Source organism: Phyllostomus discolor, chromosome 9 (genome assembly GCF_004126475.2).
Source record: "Phyllostomus discolor isolate MPI-MPIP mPhyDis1 chromosome 9, mPhyDis1.pri.v3, whole genome shotgun sequence".
Taxonomy (NCBI): Eukaryota; Metazoa; Chordata; class Mammalia; order Chiroptera; family Phyllostomidae; genus Phyllostomus; species Phyllostomus discolor.
In genome coordinates, this window is record NC_040911.2 from 34567810 (window position 1) to 34588647 (window position 20838).

A 20838-nucleotide genomic window follows, 5' to 3' on the forward strand; every position below is an offset into this window, starting at 1 on the left:
TGGAGGGTCCACTTCCAGGATAGTGTCCTCACTCACGCACATTGGGAACCTGGGCTGGGGTGGCTGGAGCAGCTGGTTGCTGGTCACGGAAGGTTCAGGCAGCTCTTTCCATGCGGCCTCCATGTGTGGCCAGCTTGAGCTTCCTCACAGCATGGAGGTCTCAGGGCAGTCTGCGTTCTTACTTTGTGGCTGGCTTCTCTCAGAGCAGGTCTTAAAAGACTCAGGAAGTGAAAGCTGCCTGATTCTCAAGGCCCCTAAAAACTGGCACTTCTAACCTATCCTGGGATTTAAGCAATTCACTGAGGCCTGGGCAGATCCGACAGGAAGGGAATTTGACTCCCCTTCTTAACAAACAGTCATTTTCATTCTAGCACAGGAGTGAATGAAGATATTATGAAAAGACTCTTTATGGCACAAAATAATTTATTCCCATTTCTTTTATATAATGAACATTACAAGGAAATTTAGAATATTATGTCATTTAAAATTATTCACAATAACTTACTAGAAACATTATTATTCAAAGGAAACTACCAATACACACATCCCTACTTTGGTCAGTAGCTGAAGCATACTTTAGTAACGCTACCGTTCTTATTTTCACAGATGCTTAAGATCTGGCCGTGGTTGTTGTTATTTTTTGTTGTTGGCTTTTTGTTGTTTTTGTTTATTTGTTTGTTTGTTTTTTCCAATCTGACTTCATCATCTAAAGGTCTCCCAAAGCACATCTCTGCCAACAAATGACTGCCTCAGAATGAAGTTCTGAATATCAAAAGGTTTACTCTAAAATTTAACTCACGCCAGCCACTGGTGGGGCTCAGAGGAACTGTTGCTTGTCACATTAATTCTGAGCCTGTCAGGTGGATCTAAGTGGGAAGAAATTCCGTACTTGAGACTATCCAAGACAACATGAAACTGTTGTGTGTCATTCTGATTTTACTCTGCCTTTGCAGAGGGGTCAGCCCAGGAAAAATCTCTGAGCATTCAGCTTTCCTCAGGCTTTCTGCACACGAGGACGGGTGGCAGACCCCAGGGCTGGGAGTGCAGATGGAGTGCCAGCCCTGCCAAGGCAGATGGTCAACCTCAGAGGCCCAGATCTATCTGCATCAGTATGTTTCTGAAGGGCCAGTTTCTGTAGCTCAGTGCACACTGTCTGGAGCTCACAGCATGCCGTGTGCTCATGATGGTGTCTTTGCCTAAATATCCTTGCAACATATCAACTAACCAAACAGAAACTGATAGAAGATTAAGTGGAGTCTATCTAAACTTGCAGGAGGGCAGAGAGAGGCTCATCACGCAGCGTCTGCTGAGACCGATGCCATGTCGACATCGGCATAAGTCCAGCCACCAATAATCACATAAACTCCTCTGCCTCTCTTTATACTATTGACCAAACAGAAACTATGCAGTTTTTACATTTACAGAAATTACTGAAGACTAGTTGATCTTTAAATTGGCCAAGTTAAGCTTCTCTGTTCCTGCCCTATAGCACAGCACTTAAAATCCTCACACATCCCAGTTTATACAGGTGTTTGGGCTATTATTAAAAGGTAGTTTTTACCTAAGTGAAGAGATCATTGCACCTTGGAAAGTCAAGTTACTTGTTCAAGGCCCTGCTATTTGCTAGAAGGAGTAACTTCTGGCAATGTCTTCTGATTTCTAGAACAGCTCTCCCTTTCTGTGTAGACTGTATTGGGCTGTTGACAGTTCCATAACTGCTGCTCACTACACAATGGGCATGGGGATTTGAACCACACACACTGGATTCTAAACTATGTTATCATAGCTCATAAAGGGGAGAAACTGCCCTGTCAATTTGTGTCTTATCAAACTAATTTGTATTTGGAAAAAGTTATGACATGTGGTGGAAGAAAGGAATTCACTGAAATGGAACACCACTTAGAGATCCTAAGGAAAGGCAAGAGAGAGAAGTGATGATAAAGATATTAAGAAATTCTCAAAAAGACTGAACTTTACAATATTTGTGCAAATAAAGTCATTGACCTTGAGAATATTAATAATTATCCTATATTACTAGGGACCACCTGACATGGAAACTTCATAGAGAGAAGCACCTAGCAATTCACTATGTAGCTAAGTCCCAGGATTGAGATGAGAACATTACAAACACGATTGCATCTTGCACTCAAGACATTTAGGATTATGACTGAACACATCGTTTTATTTAACCCTTACAACGATCTTGTCGTGTAAGAACTGGTATTATCCCCGTTTTAAGATAAATGCAATAAAGTTTGGAGAGGTTAAATGATGTGCCCAACATCCCTCATGAAGTAGCTGAGCAGCAAACCTGAGTTCTTCACTGCACAGAACTGCCCTCAGTCGCCAGAGCCAACAAGCTCAGAAAAGGCAGCGATCTCTGGGTTCATGGTCCAGTCCTCCCAGTCACCGACTGGAACACGTGCCTGTCAGAAATAATTTTCAAGCACTTTCTCCACTAGAAAATGGAAGTCATTATCTTCTACTCCATGGAGTTATTGTGAAGATTAAATTAAATACTTAGGTGTCAGGAGAGTGCCCAACCCATAGTAGGCACTAAGTAAATACTGAAGTGCCCAGCGAAAATTCTAAGTCTGAAGATGTTTTCTTGGCATTCTGCTCCTGAAACACTACAATTAGGTATTTGACAGTTAAAGTAAGCAGTTTATTCATTGAAACAAATAATTTCGTAAATAATAAATAGCTTTAAAAGGTCTGCTGAGATATATTTAGCAAAATAATTTATTCATGTAGCTCTCAAAACCTAGGGACTGTAAGTCCCTATATGGAAACAGAATTAAAACCCTACCTCCTTCCGCTTTTCCTAGTTGACTCAGAAGTGTAGAAGTACTGCAGATTCTCATTATCCAAAAATATTGCCAGTGTTTTTCCATTCAAATCTAGTTGAAACAAAAACGACATTAAAAAATTCATGGGAGTTTGCATTATATTATCTGGTAGTTATGTTGCCACCCCCCCCACTGCCTTTTAAAAATAAGCAGCATGTGTGCAGTAATTTTCCTTGTCATGATTCTATGCCTTCCTTATAGTGCATTTTGCCAAAGAAACATCGGACATAAATGAACATTCTCAGGTATCCTAGCAACAGGATGTGATTAATAATACCTCTCAGAGCAGGGCAAATAAAATGCCTGCAAGTGAATGCAAACTCAGAATTGGCTACAGAGGAACCGGTAGTGCATTGAGGAAAATTTGATAGATTCCATGGCATACTGTATTGTACAAAGACAGAAGCAGGTTGAAGGGAAAGTATATTTTTGAGACAAGACTGTATCTGAGTATAAAAATGCAATATGTACACATATATCACATGCATGCATGTAAGTGCATGTGCATGGATATGCATACACATACATACACACATGTGTATACATGCTGCATGTGTGTATGAATATATAAATACATATATACACAAAATTTTCTTTTTATTAGAAGTGATGTAAGATACTGAATTGGGTTACAAATCCCCCTCCCTACTCATTATTGGTACGATACATTGGATTGCCATTTGTGTTCCTGTGGCTTTAACAGATCAGAAATAATTACTCTGATAAAGGAGCTACTTCTATACTGAACTACTGAAGTGTGCTTTAAATTTGATATATATTTAATGTTTCTCCATGGAACAATATCAACAAGCTCAAATCTAAAATAGCTTTTCAAAGTATCAGGACTCAGTTTGTATAAATAAACAGTTCTGAGCTGTGGAATTTTAATGTGCAATTAAAGACATTTTCTCTAAAGAAAAGTTTCACCCTGCAAATTCCATTTTTATGGGATTATAGTCCATTTTACTTCTCACAGGTTGAGTGCTGCATCCAGGTTTAAACAGAAGTGAATTGCAAACTACTCTTTAATGTTTTGTGTTTAAACTAGAAGCTGTGCTAAAAAAAGCCCCACAAGGACACAAATGCATGTTCCTTATTCAGAAAACCTCCTTGTTTTTCATCACCCACTTTTCTAATATAATGATTTTCTAGGTTATCAGTTGTAATGTAAATGCCTGGTAAAAGCTCTGTTTTTGATTGCACCTGCTCTCTGCAGTAGCAGTGCTAAAACTTACTTATGTTCTTTAGCATTGTACAGAGGGCTGGGATATTACATAACTTTCTGTGTGTCCTCCACCCCAAGCATCTGTGTGTACAAGGCACCAGGAGGAGCATAGGATACACCCCTCTCCCTTAAAGAGGCAGCAGTCCAGTTGCAAAAACAGATCTGCATCTCATTATGAACCAAACACTGGAGTTAGTGCCATGATAAAGGTATATATAAAGGGCTTTAGGAGCAAAGAAGGCTGATTAATTTTGCGAGGAGTGGAGAGTTAAGGGAGATGACACAGTGCAAAAGCTTCTGAGCTCAGCTCTAAAGGATGAGTCAGATTATGGTAGCCAGAACACAGGACAGAACATTGCAGGAAGCAGAAACAGTGTATAAGCAGGGAGTTAGGGTAGGAGGTCTCATTCCTGGCATAACTGGTAAGTGTTCTGTATGGTACCTGAGGGGTGATAACAGGAAGTGGATAAGTCATGGCCAAATTTTCCAGGGCCATAAATTTTATATTAGAGAATATGGGTTTTCATTTGTAGTAGAGATCAGATGGCAAGGATGGAAAAACCATCCCTAAAACCAGTGAAATCAGCTAGGAGCCTGTAGAAAATAACCCCAGGAAGATATATCAAGTTTGTGACCTAGGACCATGGCAGTGATACAGGAAAAGATAGATCTGAAATGTCCTATAGAGAGAATGTAATGGTCTGGGGGGTCAGATTAGATGTGGAGGTTGAGTGGAAGGGAGGAGCTAATGGCTCTCAGGTTTCATTACTGGGTGCCTGAGAGGATAGGAAGCTAACTCTCAAGATGAGCATGTCGGGGAGGGGGGGGGGATGGAATGTAATGACTTAGGTTAAGGATATGTGTTGTAGTGCAGTAGACCGTTCAGATGGAGATGTCCAGTCTGAACCCTCTCTTTCCATGAAGGCGGATACTGAGAGCAAGACAAAGAGACTAAAAAAGAAACCTACAGGCTCATCCAGTTAAACTGTGGAAACTCTGTGTTCTTTGATCATTCTGATAGTTTATTTAACCTAGTTTTTATTTTTCTAATTTGAAGTTTAGTGTATACATAACTAAAGATAGAAATCTAACTCTATTCCTATAACAAAACTAATAGCAATAAAACTAATAAATAATATTTATATAGCCCTCTATAGTTTGCAGGGCCCTTTCATATAACACGGAAAACTGTTTGAGGTCCCAGCGGAGGGGAGTGAAACATTTTCAACAATGCCTTCCAGCCTCCCTTCTGAAACATTGAACCCCAATATTTTGTGTGAGCTTCCTTCATTTCTTGCTGGTTCTTGGAATTATTTTCCCTCAAACTGTTTAATCCTCACAACATTCCAGATAAGCAGGTCTGATCCCCACATTACAGAGGAGAAAGTCAGGGAGACCAACTGATTTGACGCAACTAGCATCACTGAAGTTGTATTATATTTAAGTTGTAAATTAACCCAAACTTTCATAATAAAGTTATCCAATAAGTACAAATTATCTATTGCTGTAACAACTTATCCAAAACTTAGCAGCTGAAGACAACAGTAAGCATTTGTCATCTCACACAGTGTCTGCAGGGAGCTCTGAAGTGGCTAACTGGGTGGCCCTGGGTCAGGGTCTTCCCTGCAGTTGCTGTCAAGGCGAGAGCTGAGGCTGCAGCCATCTGAGGGTCCGACGGAGGCTGGGGGATGGGCCACGTATGTTCCTGTCGGGGTGATGCCCACTGACAGGAAGCCTTCGTTGCTCATTGGCCACAAGGGACTCTCCACAGAGCCACTTGAGTGTCCTCACAACATATAATCTGGTTTCCCTCAAAGGGAGTGATCCAAGAGAGCAAAAAGGATGCCACAGTGGTTCTAAGGCCCGACCTCTGAAGTCACACATTATCATCTCTGCAAAATCCTATTGGTTACACAAGAACACAAATGGGTGCCAGGAAGAGAAATGAACACCAGGAGGAAGAGTTACTTTGAGGTCTGACTACCACACCGTTTTATTTATCTCCAACACATTCACTGTGTACTTTCAGGGTTTATGACTCATTCTCATACAAGTTAAAGACTCTCCAAAGAGATATTTTTCTTTTAATGTTTTGTAACTCAGGACTTGTATAACATTTTTTAAAATTCATGAAAATGTTTGAGGCCTCTAGTATACAAAAAAATATGTAATCAAACAGTAAACAGTGGCCTGCCCAATTAAAAAAAATTTAAATAAGGAGGTGCCCCATCACACTTGGTAATGAATGAAATCTTTAAATGGACCATTCATGCCATTTATCTGTTTGAATCATTGAAATAAATTGCATCCAACAAGTCCTCTGGAAATCACCCAAATGAATAGAATGTGCCATTAATCAAGATGCCAGTTGAATGAATTCCACCCTTTTGGCTGTTGCACAAGGAAAAGATTGTATGTTCTCCACTTTATATATTTAGATTTTAATAGACATAAAGGGCTAGTAAAAAGCTTAAAGTTTACATGCATCATCCGTGTGTTGCATAAACTCTCAGTTACTAGCTTCGCTTGTGAAATGTTAGCGGCTGACAAGAATGTGATGACTAGAAGGGTGGCCCTCGCTTCCCCATCACAAAACCAAGGCTCTCACCTCAACAGTGGTGTTTACACACACCATTGCCCTGGTGCAGAGTTTCTTATCTAAGCCAGTGCATGTGCTGGAGTGTCCTGTAGCCTGGCAGAAACCTTGAATTTGTTCCTGCTCAAGCTATTGTCCACCTCACTCATTTGCAGGCTGTCGGATTTCATGAATGAGGAGCCGTTTCCTCAGCTTCATCTTCCTCATTATCTACTTCTTTTCAGACACTCACACTGTCTCTTGTGTTCTCCACCCCTACTCTGCTAAAACTGCTCTCTCACAATCTAGCAACATCCACGTGAACTTGGCAGCATGGGATGCCCCCCATACTATTGGTAACCCCCATACTTCTGAAATCTTAATTTGTGGTAGACAACTATGCACTCTGTTGATCTCCATGGATCTCTGTTTCTTCTTCTTCTTCTTCTGTCTTCTCATGGTCCTAAGTGACAAACAAAAGCAGTATTTTTGTTCCTTTGGCCACTTTCCTCAGCCTAGCCCTCTGTACTATCTGCCTTTACGTCCCCATCCCTCACCTCAGCTCTAGCCACCTTCTCACGATGGACATGTTCTGCATCTGTAGGTTCAGTTCTGGTCTGTCACCCAAGCTGTCATTCCCACACTCCCATCACATGTCACCATTTCCCTGAATTATACCACTATACCCAAAGTCACCTAGATAACCATTCATCTTGACCTTTCCTTCTCCCTTGCATTTAACATTTTGTAAATCCCTATATGTTCTGCCTTCCTGCCATCTCTTGCATCCATCACTTCCCTCCTCTGCATTCCCACTGCCGTAGTAAGTCTATACCTCTTGCCCTACCTTTAGGAGAGCCCTCCTCTTACACAAAGCTACTGATGTCCAAGTTCCTAAAGCAAGTTCCTTGAGCAAACTTCTTGCTCAAATAACCTTGTCCTACATATCCCATACTACTTCCTTTGCCAAGAATGAATCCTTTTCCTATTTCAAATCTCCCAATTCACATGTATCTATCCAGGTCTAAATCAAGTACCACTTTCTCCATCACTTTATGGGTACTTCTTCATTTCTTAAAATAATAACTTTATCCTCTCATGTCATGAATCATTCTGTTCCTTTTAGGGCACATCTCATTTCATGTTCTATTGCTTGTTCTTCATCTTCCCTAGTAGGTTGCAAGAGGCCATGGTCTGATTTTATTCAGATGTTCCTCACCCCCCACTGTTGCTTCTATGGGAATTTGCAAGTTGTAGATTTATTGTTGGGTAAGTGACTCTTACTAATAAGATTTTTTTTAAAAATACAACAATGTAACAGCATATTGAAAGCATACTCATATTTTTGACTTCCACAAATAGATTAAAGAACATCTTTCTATCCCATTCAACTGTGCCTAATCATCTCTGGAAGCATTCTGGACATGGTGGAAGTAGTGATTGTGTTTGGAAATTGCCTTAAACTAAGCCTTCATCTAAGTTACCTCTTTTTCTCATGGCCCCACACTGCAACTGATCTTCCACTTCTCATTTCAGGGAGAGTGGAGAAGAAAAGAGAACAAAAAGCAACTTCAGGTAAGATTTTGACTAATTGACTTCAGTTTTATTTCCTACACACAAAAAAGATCTATTTGCAGTTTATTATTTAATGTAATAGTTTATGGTTCTTGAATTGATTGATACTAAATGAATTAAAATAAGTTAATAGATTTAGCTTTCTCACTTTCACATCAATTCTTTCCTTTCCTATTGAAAGATGAAATAGAATGTTATTTATTTTTTCATGATTATCTATTAAAGGTAAGTCTTACAGCCACCAGTTTTAAAATACGGAGGTCATAATAATTAACAACCATTTTATTTCCCCAAACACCTGTGAATTTAAGTTATTTTTTTAAAGCCATGTATGTAATTGTTTTTCAGGACAAGTGTTGACAACTGAACTGAGAAGAATCTTTCTATTTTGGAGGAATTTTAAGAATTATTTCATTCCTAAATCCTAATGTGTATCCAAAACTGAATGGGGCTTTGGCACAGTGCCATTGTGCATAGGTATGGGGTCAATATTTGCCAACTAATACAAAAATAAGTTTTTACATTTCCATATTTTCATTACATGGCTTTTGGCTTAAAATCATAATATAAGATAGATTTTTCATTTATCAGGTAAATCTCTGTATAAGAGCAGCCTTTCAGCTCCCAATCCTCAGAAATTGCCAATAATCATAGAAAATTATAGTTTGACCTCTGTACCTGTGCCCACCACCCTTCCCAAGCCTCCACCCACCCATTACTCTGTGATCTGTAAGAGCTGCCAACCTAAACACCTGTTGCTCTGAACCACCTTCTTCTTTCAACTTTAGTTTTTGTCTGGTAACAGGTACTGCACATGTTTCCAAGCAGTCAGTGTAGTCAGTAGAAGACAAAAATCAATATTGATCCAAAGTGCATAAATAGCCTAAGACCCTGTCTCTTTTCTTCTTCCCAATCTTTGCATTCATATCAGACAACTTGTCAACTTATTATCTGCCTGACTTCCCTCTTGAATGTTATTGTTCACATTCCTTCTGTGTATTTTTAAAAGCCTGATCTGAATATATAAAAAAGTGAAGGCCAGAAAGTGTCTGGTCTCCTCACAAAAGTAGCTAACTCATTATTGCATCCTGAGGCAAAAGTATTTATACTGTTTATAAGATGCTATTGCTATGATCCTGTAGGTACTGTCTTTTTTGATTATAGAAGCTTTATAGTTCAGGGGAAAAAAACTAAACTGGCCAGTGTTAAACCAGATGCCTTTTTAAATTTCCTGCATTTCCTGGATTCTAATGTTCTGCATTGCCAAGGCAACACAAAGGGCTCGTAGAGACAGAGACTGGACATGACCTCAGGTTTGTTCATTCATTCTTTCCAGTGTCCACCATCCTAACCTTTCTTTCTAATCAAGGTGCTAATCACTTTGTTATTGTGTCCAGTTTCTTGTCTAATAAAATATTTTTCAACATTTGGGAAAAAATTAAGGCAACAGCACCTTTGACAGGGAACACTAGTCATCAGGGTTATAAGGAAATTCTCTTTATTAATAGAGCTAATTTGCCCCACCTGATTCACAGCTTGTTAACCTGTCTGATTTTTATGAGAAAGTGAAGTCAAGGATAACTAATGGACAGGGCTCAAATTATTACAGAAAATTTGTAGGCTCCTCAATTATTTCAAAGAACACACATCCTGCCATGAGGAAATCTATATTTGTAAAAACAGTGTGAGCTTTCAAAGTTGGGATATAACCTTTGCCAATGTAGTCATAAATATCACCATGATCAGTATCTGATGCTAGTCTGAATCTTTAGATAAAACTGTGAGATACCAAGAACATCATGGGCATTTCTGCTCTGACTTCCTGTCTGGACTTCTTTGTGTTATTTGCTGTTCATTCTGCTCAGATTCTAGGTCCTGCCTGCTCAATTAGACAATTATAGCCTCTCATTTATAGTGTGTCTCCCAGTTATGGGAGATCAGTATTAGGTCCTGGCCCTTTCAATCTACCCCATTCTGTTGCACTACTTACTATTGAAAACAAAGAATTTAGAAAAATATTGTAGACAAAAATATTCCTCATTAAAACAGGGACTCCCAGAACTCTGATTTTGTGGTTGGTTAAGGCTGGTTAAATTGTTGCTTAAAGAATCTTGCACTAAGATGAACGTTACAGAAGTTAAGTTTTTTCTCAGGATAAGAAATAACTTCCTAACAAGGACACCTGTCCAGGAATCGAAAGAATGAGCTTATGTTAGCAGAACTGAATGGATGTTAGATCATCACCTATAAGGGATGTTAACAAGAGATCCATGAAGAGTTTCATTGAATCATTTCTAAGGTTCTTTCCAGTTTTGTGTCTATGATTCTATTTACCTTTATTACTTTACTGAAATAGCTCTACTATGTATGCATGGATCTACACACAGACACACACACACACCCTCTCAGTTGCTCACATTTCATTATATAATCAAATGAATCATGTTCTCAAGTTTGAGCTTAACTAGTTTGGACTGAGTTGCTCAGTAGAATGGGTAGCTAGTTGGGATTAAGCTTGTCCTATAGTTTATTTAGCTTCTCTTAGGGAAAAAGCAGTTTATATCCTGGGTGTAGTTTCAAACATGATGCTACTTTTGATAAGCCAGGAGTAATTCACAAGAGAATATGCATAACCTCATATCATTTTTCAAAAGCTATGGTAAGCATAGCCATTTTTTTAAAACAATGCAAAGCTCATGCCTCTTGACTCTGACCTTGGAAACCCATATCAAATTGTACAACAAAATTTGGCTATTTGAATTTGTAAAGAATATTAAAAGTATATGATGGTATAATGATAAATAGACAAAATATCAGGAGGCAAGTTTCAAATATCATCAATTATCTATTTGCCCTTGATTTTTTAATGACCCAGTTTCTTCACCAGAAAAATAGGAAAAAAATGGCCAGCTCTATTCCATAGGTTTTACATTAAAACTCCATTGAGTTTGAAGTCTTTTTTATCTTATCAGAATAAAGACCCCTGTTTGGAACAAAGAATTCTTGATATTAAAAAGCAACACAGAATAAAATACAAAGAAGAATTCTCACAGAGAAAGGTGCTTCATAAATTATTGTTTAAAACACACCATCTGTTAAATATATATTGGTCCAATTTTTCCAAGATGAACAGCATTTTCAAATCCCCTTAAGTGTTTAGTAAAGAATAGTCCTAGTGGACCAGAAGGTAGGGTTATCAGTAGAGATGACAATGAGTATTTTTAAATGAAGTTGAATACTTTTAATTTCTGACATTAGAGCATCCCTAAAGTTAGAGATTTTTATTCATTTACATAATTGGTAAGAAGTTACTGGTAAAGAAGAACAATGTTATTTTTGCCTCAACCCAAAAGGTGAAATTTATTATTGGAAATTCAGCAAATGGTACAACATCTGCTTTGCAAGCTCAGTCCCATTCTGCTTACTTTTTGACTGAGCTTTTCACTTCTTTTAAATGTCCTAAAACAACAATATCACCTCCATTTTCAAGCATTTAACACACATAGAACATGCAGTCATTAGGGTTAAAAAAAGTTAAATAGACAATGAATAAATTCATCCATCTGTGCGAGAATAGCATGTTCTCTTTCTTACATGTTACTCAGTTACTGAATGCCGATTTTCAAGTAGAGGCAGATTTAGCATAATTTTTCTCTATGCTATTACTATTTTTGTAGTGCTGTTTTACAGTGGTTTCTATACACTATCAAAACCCTAAAAAACAAACAAGGGAAGACCTCATTTCATTGTTTTAATTAGTAGTGACCAACATTAAACATATGAAATTAGCAGGTCGATTATGTTGCATGAAATATATCAAAATAAACTATCATTCTTAAAAAACCCCATCATTTTATGGACATTAGTATTTTGTAATATTGTTACTTTACAAATATTTGTTACTTTGTAATATTGTTACTTTACATTAGTATTTTGTAATACATGTTTTGTTCTCACTATGAGATTCACAATTCCAGTTAGAATCAAGTTTGAAAATTAACTTGTTTATAACATGCAAAAAGCTCTTGTGTCTTAATAATACTATATTGCATATTTGAAAGTTGATTATAGAATAGATCTTAAAAGTTATCACAAGAAAAAAACCCTGTGACATAATGGATGTTAACTAGATATATACAAGTGCTGAATCATTTTGGTATGTATACATCTGAATATAATAATGTTATATGTCAATTATCTCTCACTTAAAACATACTCTTGTCTTGACCCCATCTCATCTGGCACCACAAAGGGGGCACAGAGGGAATCTGAGGAGGCATTATAAGTTATTGAATTTGCTAAACATTTTGTGGTCCAGGCTTTGTGCTTGATATTAAAGATGCAATGGTAAATAAGATATGGTATTGATGTCCGTCCTTCATTCACTTTTGGCTGGAGGGCAAAAGTACAGACGGTTATAATACAGTGTGAAGAGTAACTCTTAGAGAATTAAGTACAAGTTATAAGGATTTCCAGGAAGGCTACATGGAAGACAGTAGACTTGAATGGGTCCTTGAAGAAAGAAAAACGGAAAGGACTGGCCATCCAGAGAGACAGAGTTGAGAAAAAGCATGGCCTATTGAGGGAAAGGGTAGTGGTTAATAACACTGGAATATAGCCATAATTATATAAGAGGCAGGAAATGTTGCCAGAAAAGTAGGCATGAATCAGAACCAACAAGGACCAGTGTGCCCTTCCATGGAGTTTGGACTTTATGCAATAGGGGTTGGGAGCTAATGAAATGAATGCAAAGGATAACGTGGTCTATTTGCATTTTATGAAAACCCTCCCCGAAGTATGGGTTGGAAGGAGAATTGACTGGAAACAGGGAAATCAGGTGGTATATCACTTTAATTATCTAAGGATGAAAGTCTTAGGGATCTTTTCTAAGACAGTAGCTTTGGAAAGAAAGCTAAGGAGTGGGATGTGGATAGATTTACAAGATAGAATTGGCCTGTTTGAGTGGATATGGGGGACAAAGAAGGATGGATGATTCCCATGTTTCCAGCCTAAAAAAATGAAATGAATTGTGCATTCTGTGTGGGGAACACAGGAGGAGGGACAGGTCTGGTGGGGGAAAATGATAAATTGGGTCATATCTGTGTTGATTATAATGTGACCTGTGGGATATGGAGGTGGCTAAGTCAAGTATGTCAAATAAGCAGTAGTCATTACAAGCCTGGAACTCCAGAGAGAACTGGGATGCTGGCTTGCCTTTTACATCATCGATGACTAAATAAGAATTGAAGTTCTGGTTATGAATGAGCTTGCCCTAAAGGAATTGGGGGTGTGAGAAAGGCCAGGGTGAGTTATCGGAAAATCCCCACCAGTAACAAAAAAACAGTATGGGAAACCAGAGTTGGGAGCTGGGAAATGTCAACGTTGTCCTGTGAGAATCAGCAGCATTCTGTCTCTGAGTGCAACAGAGGAAAACAGTCAGAAGGGGGGACTGGTCAAGCATGCCCCATGCCACAGAGCAAGCAAATAAAATAAGAACTGAAAATGGCCCCTGGAGTCGGGGGGGGAAAGTCTGCTGCTGGTCATTACAGAGAAATTCTGTGTTAGCAGTTCTGGAAGTGAAACCCAGATAGCAACAGGTTGAGTGAGGGAAAATAAAACAAATGCAGAGTTGTTCTTTCAAAGAGTTTATCTGTGAACTGGAGGAGAGACAGAGAGACATAATCTTCAGGCTCTGTACTCAATACCTTCTACTTTACCCTCAGAACCACCTTGTAAGGTTTGTTGCTGGGTTTTGTTCTTTTTTAAATGATGCAGAAGTTTTTTCTCCTTTACACATAAAAGTCCTAGTAGCTGGTGCATGGTCACGATAGCTCTCCACACTGTCAAAGACTCAAGTTCTTTCTATCTTATGTCTCAGTTTTGTGTGATTCGTGGCTTAAGATGATCCCAGGCAATAATATGAAGGATGAGATGAAGGACTGATGCCCTTTTTCATCAGAAAGGTATAGTCAACATTTTAAAAATTAGAAAATGAGGAAGTTAAATAATTTGCCATGTGCCCTGTATACTAACTGGTGGAGCCATCAATGGAATCTAGGCAATGGCTTAGTGGAGCCAGCTCGTAGTATCTGGGGAGAGATCTGAAAAGAACAACTTGTGTGTATCTCTTTCCACCTCTGCATTCAGTGAGGTCATGTAGGTAGCTTCAAATTGGTGGTGGTGTGAGCATTTATACCACAGAAATTAGCAAGCAGTACAGGCCAAGGTTGGTTGGTTGCTTACTTGCTTGATTGGTTGGTTCCCAGGGAGCCCATTGCTAAATATTAACAAGTGCACCACTGGAGCAAGTCTGTGTGATAGCAAAGCCCAAGCATTTTCCACTGCCCTGCATATGTGACTCAGCCAAGTTCACCTGGTTAGCTAACAGCAGAGTTGAGACTTGAACCCAGACCTGTGATCTACTACATCCAGCCCAATATAGATCCCAGGGCTCTGATGAAAAAATAAGTAAAATAATCACATTTTATGCCCAAATGGCCCAGGTTGGTATCAACAAAGTCTCATATTTATTCATTTTCTAGATCTAAGCTATCAATTTTCTGCTTCAGCCTCCCAGGCAATCCATCTCTGGCATGTTTGCTTTTTTAAACCCACTTTCCTGAAGACCTGGCTCTCTGAACTATGCTAATGAATTCTCTTTAAAAAAATACCCAATTTTCTCTGGGTTCATGGTTTCAGAACAATATTTATTATTGAGTGAAATAAAGTGTCTTAGATACATCTTTCCATGCCCAAAATGGAAGACTTACACATGGGCTATTCATTAAAATAAGTCCCGAAGAGTTCATTTTTTCAACAAACTTCATTTACCAGCCAGTCAAATTTAGCTAGAGAATAACAACACAGCTGTGCCACATTACTTCAAAAATACCTTAAATTTCATTGTAGACGTTGCATTTAAAACAGTGTGTTTATGCAAACTAAGGAATTCTGAAATGGTAAGTAGCTAATGTAGGAGAAATTGCCATGTCATACCACACAGTTAAAGTGCTGACATGAAAACATCTCCCTGCAGTACCCTCCACGTGTTTAATTGGGATTGCCATTACAGCGCACCGAGCAGGATTTACTCGCACACAGTTGCGACTTGAAACGTGGCGTCTGTAGGTGGCATGGAAGAAATATTATCTTTAGCTGCATCACAGTAGATTTCACCATAAAGCAGGGTGCCTTGTTGTGTAACTGAAAAAGAGAAACTTTTATCTGGGTTGATTCTTACACAACATAAATGTGTTTCCTTCACCCGAGAGAAAAAATGAAGAAGAGTTTCATAATTTGTTAGCCAAAAATTACTTCAGGCTTTCATCTTTTAAATATTCTGTTTAAAAAATCAGAAACATTCCCAATTAAAATGGAAAGTACCTCAAATAAAAATGGATTTTTCAGGAACTATAGGATAGATCTTTATTAAGACAGCACAGGCCAAAGCAGTTCTCAACAAAATTAGCCTCATGCTAACTTGAATTTGTTGTGGAAGTTGAATCATAGGGTATATATATTCTGTGTGCGTATTTCAGTCAATACTAGTCACTGACTTTTATTTTTCATGACTTGGGAATGGAGCATTCCAGGTAAATGCATATTTTGATTACTTAAAGCGGCACTTATATTAACAAAGGATTAAAAATGCCCACAGTAATAGAATATAGGTGATCCTTGCGTTTTCTTATGAAAGGAGTCTTAAGTCATACCTGATTTTCCCACAGAATAAAAACAATGAACTTGTATTTCTAACCAAGGAACAGATGCCCAACTTTTTTCTTCACAGAAATGACCACACACATTTTAATCAACTGTAAAGATATACTTGTACACTGAGTAACTAAAAACTTTCTAAAGTAAATGCAGGTCATTTGAGCTGAGCAATGCAGTAATAATCATACAAGTCGTCCTATTATTTCACTGGAAATTCCCAGATAAGATTCGTAGGACAGGAGAGAAGCCATGAGACTATAAGGGAACAAGAAACACCTGAAGACTGCTCACCCCAGAAGTGAGGTTATGACTTGAGTGGCAGCTGGAAGAACTCTGAAAAGGGCAGAACCTTAGCTGAAGAGGCAGAGAGAGCCACAATATGGGGAAGGCCAGACCTGGTGGACTCTTCACGAGCAACCACTTAATCTGATCTACTAATTCATATTGAGCAGCTAATGATTAATCATGATTCACTACATTACTGATTCCAGATAGCAAATTAAATTGTGCTAAACATGGCATTCAGGGTCTTTGCTTCCAGTTGAACCATTTATAGGAGGAAATAATCTTGACCATGGCCCCAGCCTTTGTTTGAAAATCTTTGCCTTGTTTGAGTCTTTGCAGAATGTCTCTTGAATGGTGTCTATGCTTGCCTACCTACACTTGCTTGTAAGTGTTCACTATGCCCTAGTTATCAGCATGACTGTAAATCTCCCACACATCTCACTGCACAGAAACAACCTGTATTTCTCAGTCAAATGTGGTGATTTTGTCCTCGAAAATACCCCTGAAATGAATTCTACCCACGCCTTGTCTGAAAACACACAGCTCTCTGTTGTGCTGATCCTCAAAGAGACAACCAAAACACCACGTGCAAACGTAACTTTATTTAACGCGTCTTTCCTTGTTTTCTTTGGCCATTTTCCATTTAATTTGCTGACTTCCTGTGCCATTTTAAAATGTTCACCCCAGAACATACAGAAATGCACATCTGAACTACATTAAATTAAAATATTAATTGACCCTCACACCAAGAAATGCACTAAATCTTACTGGAGTAATGTAGTTCTTTTCCCTGAAGTCTTTTTTTTGCACTTGACATTGAGGACACTCACTGTTGTACTACCATCACCACCATCCATTCACAGACCTCTTCTTATCTTGCAGCACCGATACTCTGTATCTGTTAAATATCACCTCCCATTCTGTCCTACCCCCAACTTCTTTCAGCCCCCATTCCAATTTCTGTTTATGAATTTGTCTATTTTAGGTACCTCATGTAAGTGGAATTATACATTATCTTTTTGTGACTGGCTTATTTTCCCTTAGCATAATGCCCCCAAGTTCATCCACATCATGGCATGTATCAGAATTTCCTTCCTTCTAAGACTGAATAATATTTAACTGTATGGATATATTACATTTTGTTTCTCCATTCATTCATCAGTGGGCACTTGGGTTGCCTCCACTTTTTGGCTATTATGAATAATGCTGCTATGAATATGGGTATACAAATATTTCTTTAAGAATCTGCTTTCAATTCTTTTGAGAATATACCCAGAAGTAAAATCCTATATCATAGGGTACCTACAAGGTTTTAACTTAGACAGAAGGGATGATTAAATTAGTAAGTTTCTCAAGTTTTCATAATTATTTCTTTGGTTGTTTTTCCTCATGCTTGCTTTCTTCTAGATAAAGCAATATCCAATAAAATTATAATGCGATCAATATATAAATTTAAATTTTTGAGTAGACACATTTTAAAGAGTAAAAAGAAACAGATGAAATTAATAATGCTATTTAACTCAGTATATTAAAACTATTATTATTTCAACATGTGATCACAATACAAAAAGTTATGAGATGCTAGAAATGCTGCATATACCAGATGTGTATATATCACAATAAAGATTAATAGAGTACAGGATAAAACAGTTAAAGAAAACTGTAGTCCTACCAAAACAATAAAGTTATTTTAATAGAAAAATATTTTATCCTAATTCAGTTTTTAAATTAAAATTTAAATTACTTAAAATTTAAAATTGAGTTTCAAAGTTGTGCTAACTACATCCCAAGTACTCAACAGCTGCGTGCGGCCAGGGGCTACCAGAATGGATGGTGCAGAGATGGACATTCCCATCATCCCCAGAAGTTCTATTGGACAGTGCTGTCCCAGGCTGTGATCTCTCTGAGGGCAGATGCTTGGGTTATCATCAGAACCTTATTACCTGGTGCATAGGAAGGGTTCAATATGTATGTGTTGATCCATCAACTACATTTATGGAGCAGGCATTTATTGAAAGCTCACCCTTTGCCAGGCACTGCCATGGCACTGGGCCATATTGAGTGAGCCTAGATAGCTATCTGCCTAGTCCTGGAATGCTTTTTCAGAGGCTGAGGTCCTTGCATGTTCTGTTTGCTTGGTTTCCAAGCTAGGTCTTGAAAGAAATTTTTCAAAAGGTAGTGGAAACAAAAACAGTATTGCTTGTATGGTTCTGTTTTGTTTCTTGTGCTTCCCAAAGGGTCTGGAAGAAGCACACCCTCAGTAAATTTCAGCTCAACAAACATAGGCATAAGTGGCTTTGTTCAATCATAAGACACAGAATATGGTCTTGGGGGATTCCTAAGGAAAGAAATCCCTAAGAGTGATGGGAGGGCATTGGAAAGGCAGCACAAGAGAAAACCAGAGAAATCGGAGCATATATACAAGAACACCCTAGACAGTGCATTTGGGGAAGCAGAGGGTTATCAAACCAACCCCAGGGCCATGAGCATTTCCTTATCCATAAATTAAAGTGCAGGCTTTATTAATTCTGCATGTAAGTCTCTGCATCCTAACTCAATTTGGAGTCAAAGTCATTCATTTATCCATTTATTTATTGAAGAACTATTGAAAGAATATTTATTATTTACTACTATGAGTCAAGCAAGGGCAAAGTACAAAAGTTATATTTGAGATCTGCTGGAGAGAAATCTCAAACATGCAAAGAATAAATAATGACTGATTTGATTGTTTAGGGAAAGTGGGGAATGGGATGGTATTTTCTGAATTTTGCCTTTGGCTGCATGATCGATGAATCTTGATTGCCCTAGAATGAGTCTGTTTGCCTAAAGAGATAACAGATATGACCTTTCCAGTGTCACTGCAACATTAAAAACAAAGGGCACAAATCATTGTGTTTTTTATAATTCTGTCTTGATTGCACTTGCTAGTTTTCAGCATTCTGCTATTATTTTATTTAATTTTAGTAGATACAAGAAAATAATATCATTTACATACAGAATTTCTCTTCTATCTGCCCATGTGCTATTGGAAATAGGCATCTACATTCAGGAGAAATTTAGAGGATTGGACTGAGAAGAGACTGCAGGGTATCATTAACATTTATCTCACACCTTTAATAGAAGTCTGCTGCATCTTTTTTAATTGCAGTCAAGCACATCTATCAGTAACTCATTTGCCATTAACGTAGGAACCTCTGAGTTTTGAAAAATAACAGGATATGAGAGACAATTTCTCTATGTCAAGGAATGTTCAATGTTTGTTAATTGCAAAGTGAACATAACAAGTATTTGCAAGCCTTCCCAGTGTTCACTGTTAGCCAAGCCTTCTTAGCATTGATGAACAGTGGTGCTTATTGTGTGCTAGGGGGACAGCTGTGCATTGACTTCATGGGAACTGCAAGGGCATTTGTGAAAAGTCAAACTCTAGCATTCAAAGTATCCTTAACATGTTCAGCATCACTGCTGTTTAAAAAAAAAAGCCTCTTATTTAAAATATGTAACTCACAGCTAATTCATATGTAGTTATAGTTATTTTTAATATTGATTAAATGGCAGTATTAAAATTATTTCAGTGGTTTAGCTGAAATAATTTTGGTCTACAATAACCAACATGTAAAGGGTCATGACTGTATAATTTGTTATGGTGTTTTTCATTGTTGAGTATATTAGAAAGCTAGCATCATCTTTATTTAACCTGATGCAAATGTACAGAATTTTTTTAAGGTAAAATGGTAAGTGCATTCCTAGAATCAAATTTACTTCTCTGGCAATTTGTTGAGAAAGAAAAAATCATTTTCTTTCTCCACATAAGAAAGAAAATCAAAAGAGAGATAATCAGTTGAATATTGTTTAACTTCCTAGCAGAACTCTTTAAATAACAATTTCCTAACACATCTGAATTAGATCCTGGTTTCACATTAAAGTTCCTGTAACATCCTATTCTTAGTATTCTAGTAATAGTTGCAGTGTTTGCGTCTCACTGAACTTTTTAGGAAGCATTTAAAGTTGGCAGTAGTCAAAGTCTTTGAGAGATAGGAAAAATCAAACAAACAAAAACTAAATGTTCTGAAAGATGGATTTCATTATCACTTGTTTTAAATAATTCATAGTGATTGACGGCAGTAACAGGTAAGGCAAACAGATGCCTGGGATCCGTTTGCATATTTTATATTTTCTCTCCAAATACTGCCACACTGTGCCCAGTGTCTGATGCAGCGGGGCCAGTGCAGTGCGACTTAGACATCATACTCTTCTCACCAGTAAATTATCAAAATTAGTCTTGTCACTCAAGACAGTGTCAAAGGAAGAGCATTGTTTGGGGTGAAAAATAAAAGATTTGCATATAAGATGGCAGATGTGGCTGAAATTTCCGTTCATATTTGCTGATATAAATGTAAACACCAAGGCTGAAATGTGACTGATTTTGATTTTTTTTAACCATTTGGCTTCAGAACTTGTACAAGTAGTATGTATAACAGTATAGTTTAGCAATATAAATGATGCTGTAATCAGTCCTCTTTGATACAGGGCTGATCTAGAGGACAGAGGAGAAATGTGAAGCATGTAAACCTTCTCCAGAGCACTGAGGTGAAAGACTCAAAGATGAAACTCTG

General features: G+C 37.9%; 1 protein-coding gene across 1 annotated transcript in view; it reads left to right on the forward strand.

The window, feature by feature from the left end:
* The window catches only part of CHST9 (carbohydrate sulfotransferase 9), a 231106-nt gene that overhangs the window by 98283 nt on the left and 111985 nt on the right, over positions 1 to 20838 (forward strand). Inside the window, exon 3 of the mRNA XM_028524462.2 lies at positions 8186 to 8224. Coding sequence (XP_028380263.1) covers positions 8186 to 8224 — 39 coding nt within the window. The remainder of the gene's footprint in view (positions 1 to 8185; positions 8225 to 20838) is intronic.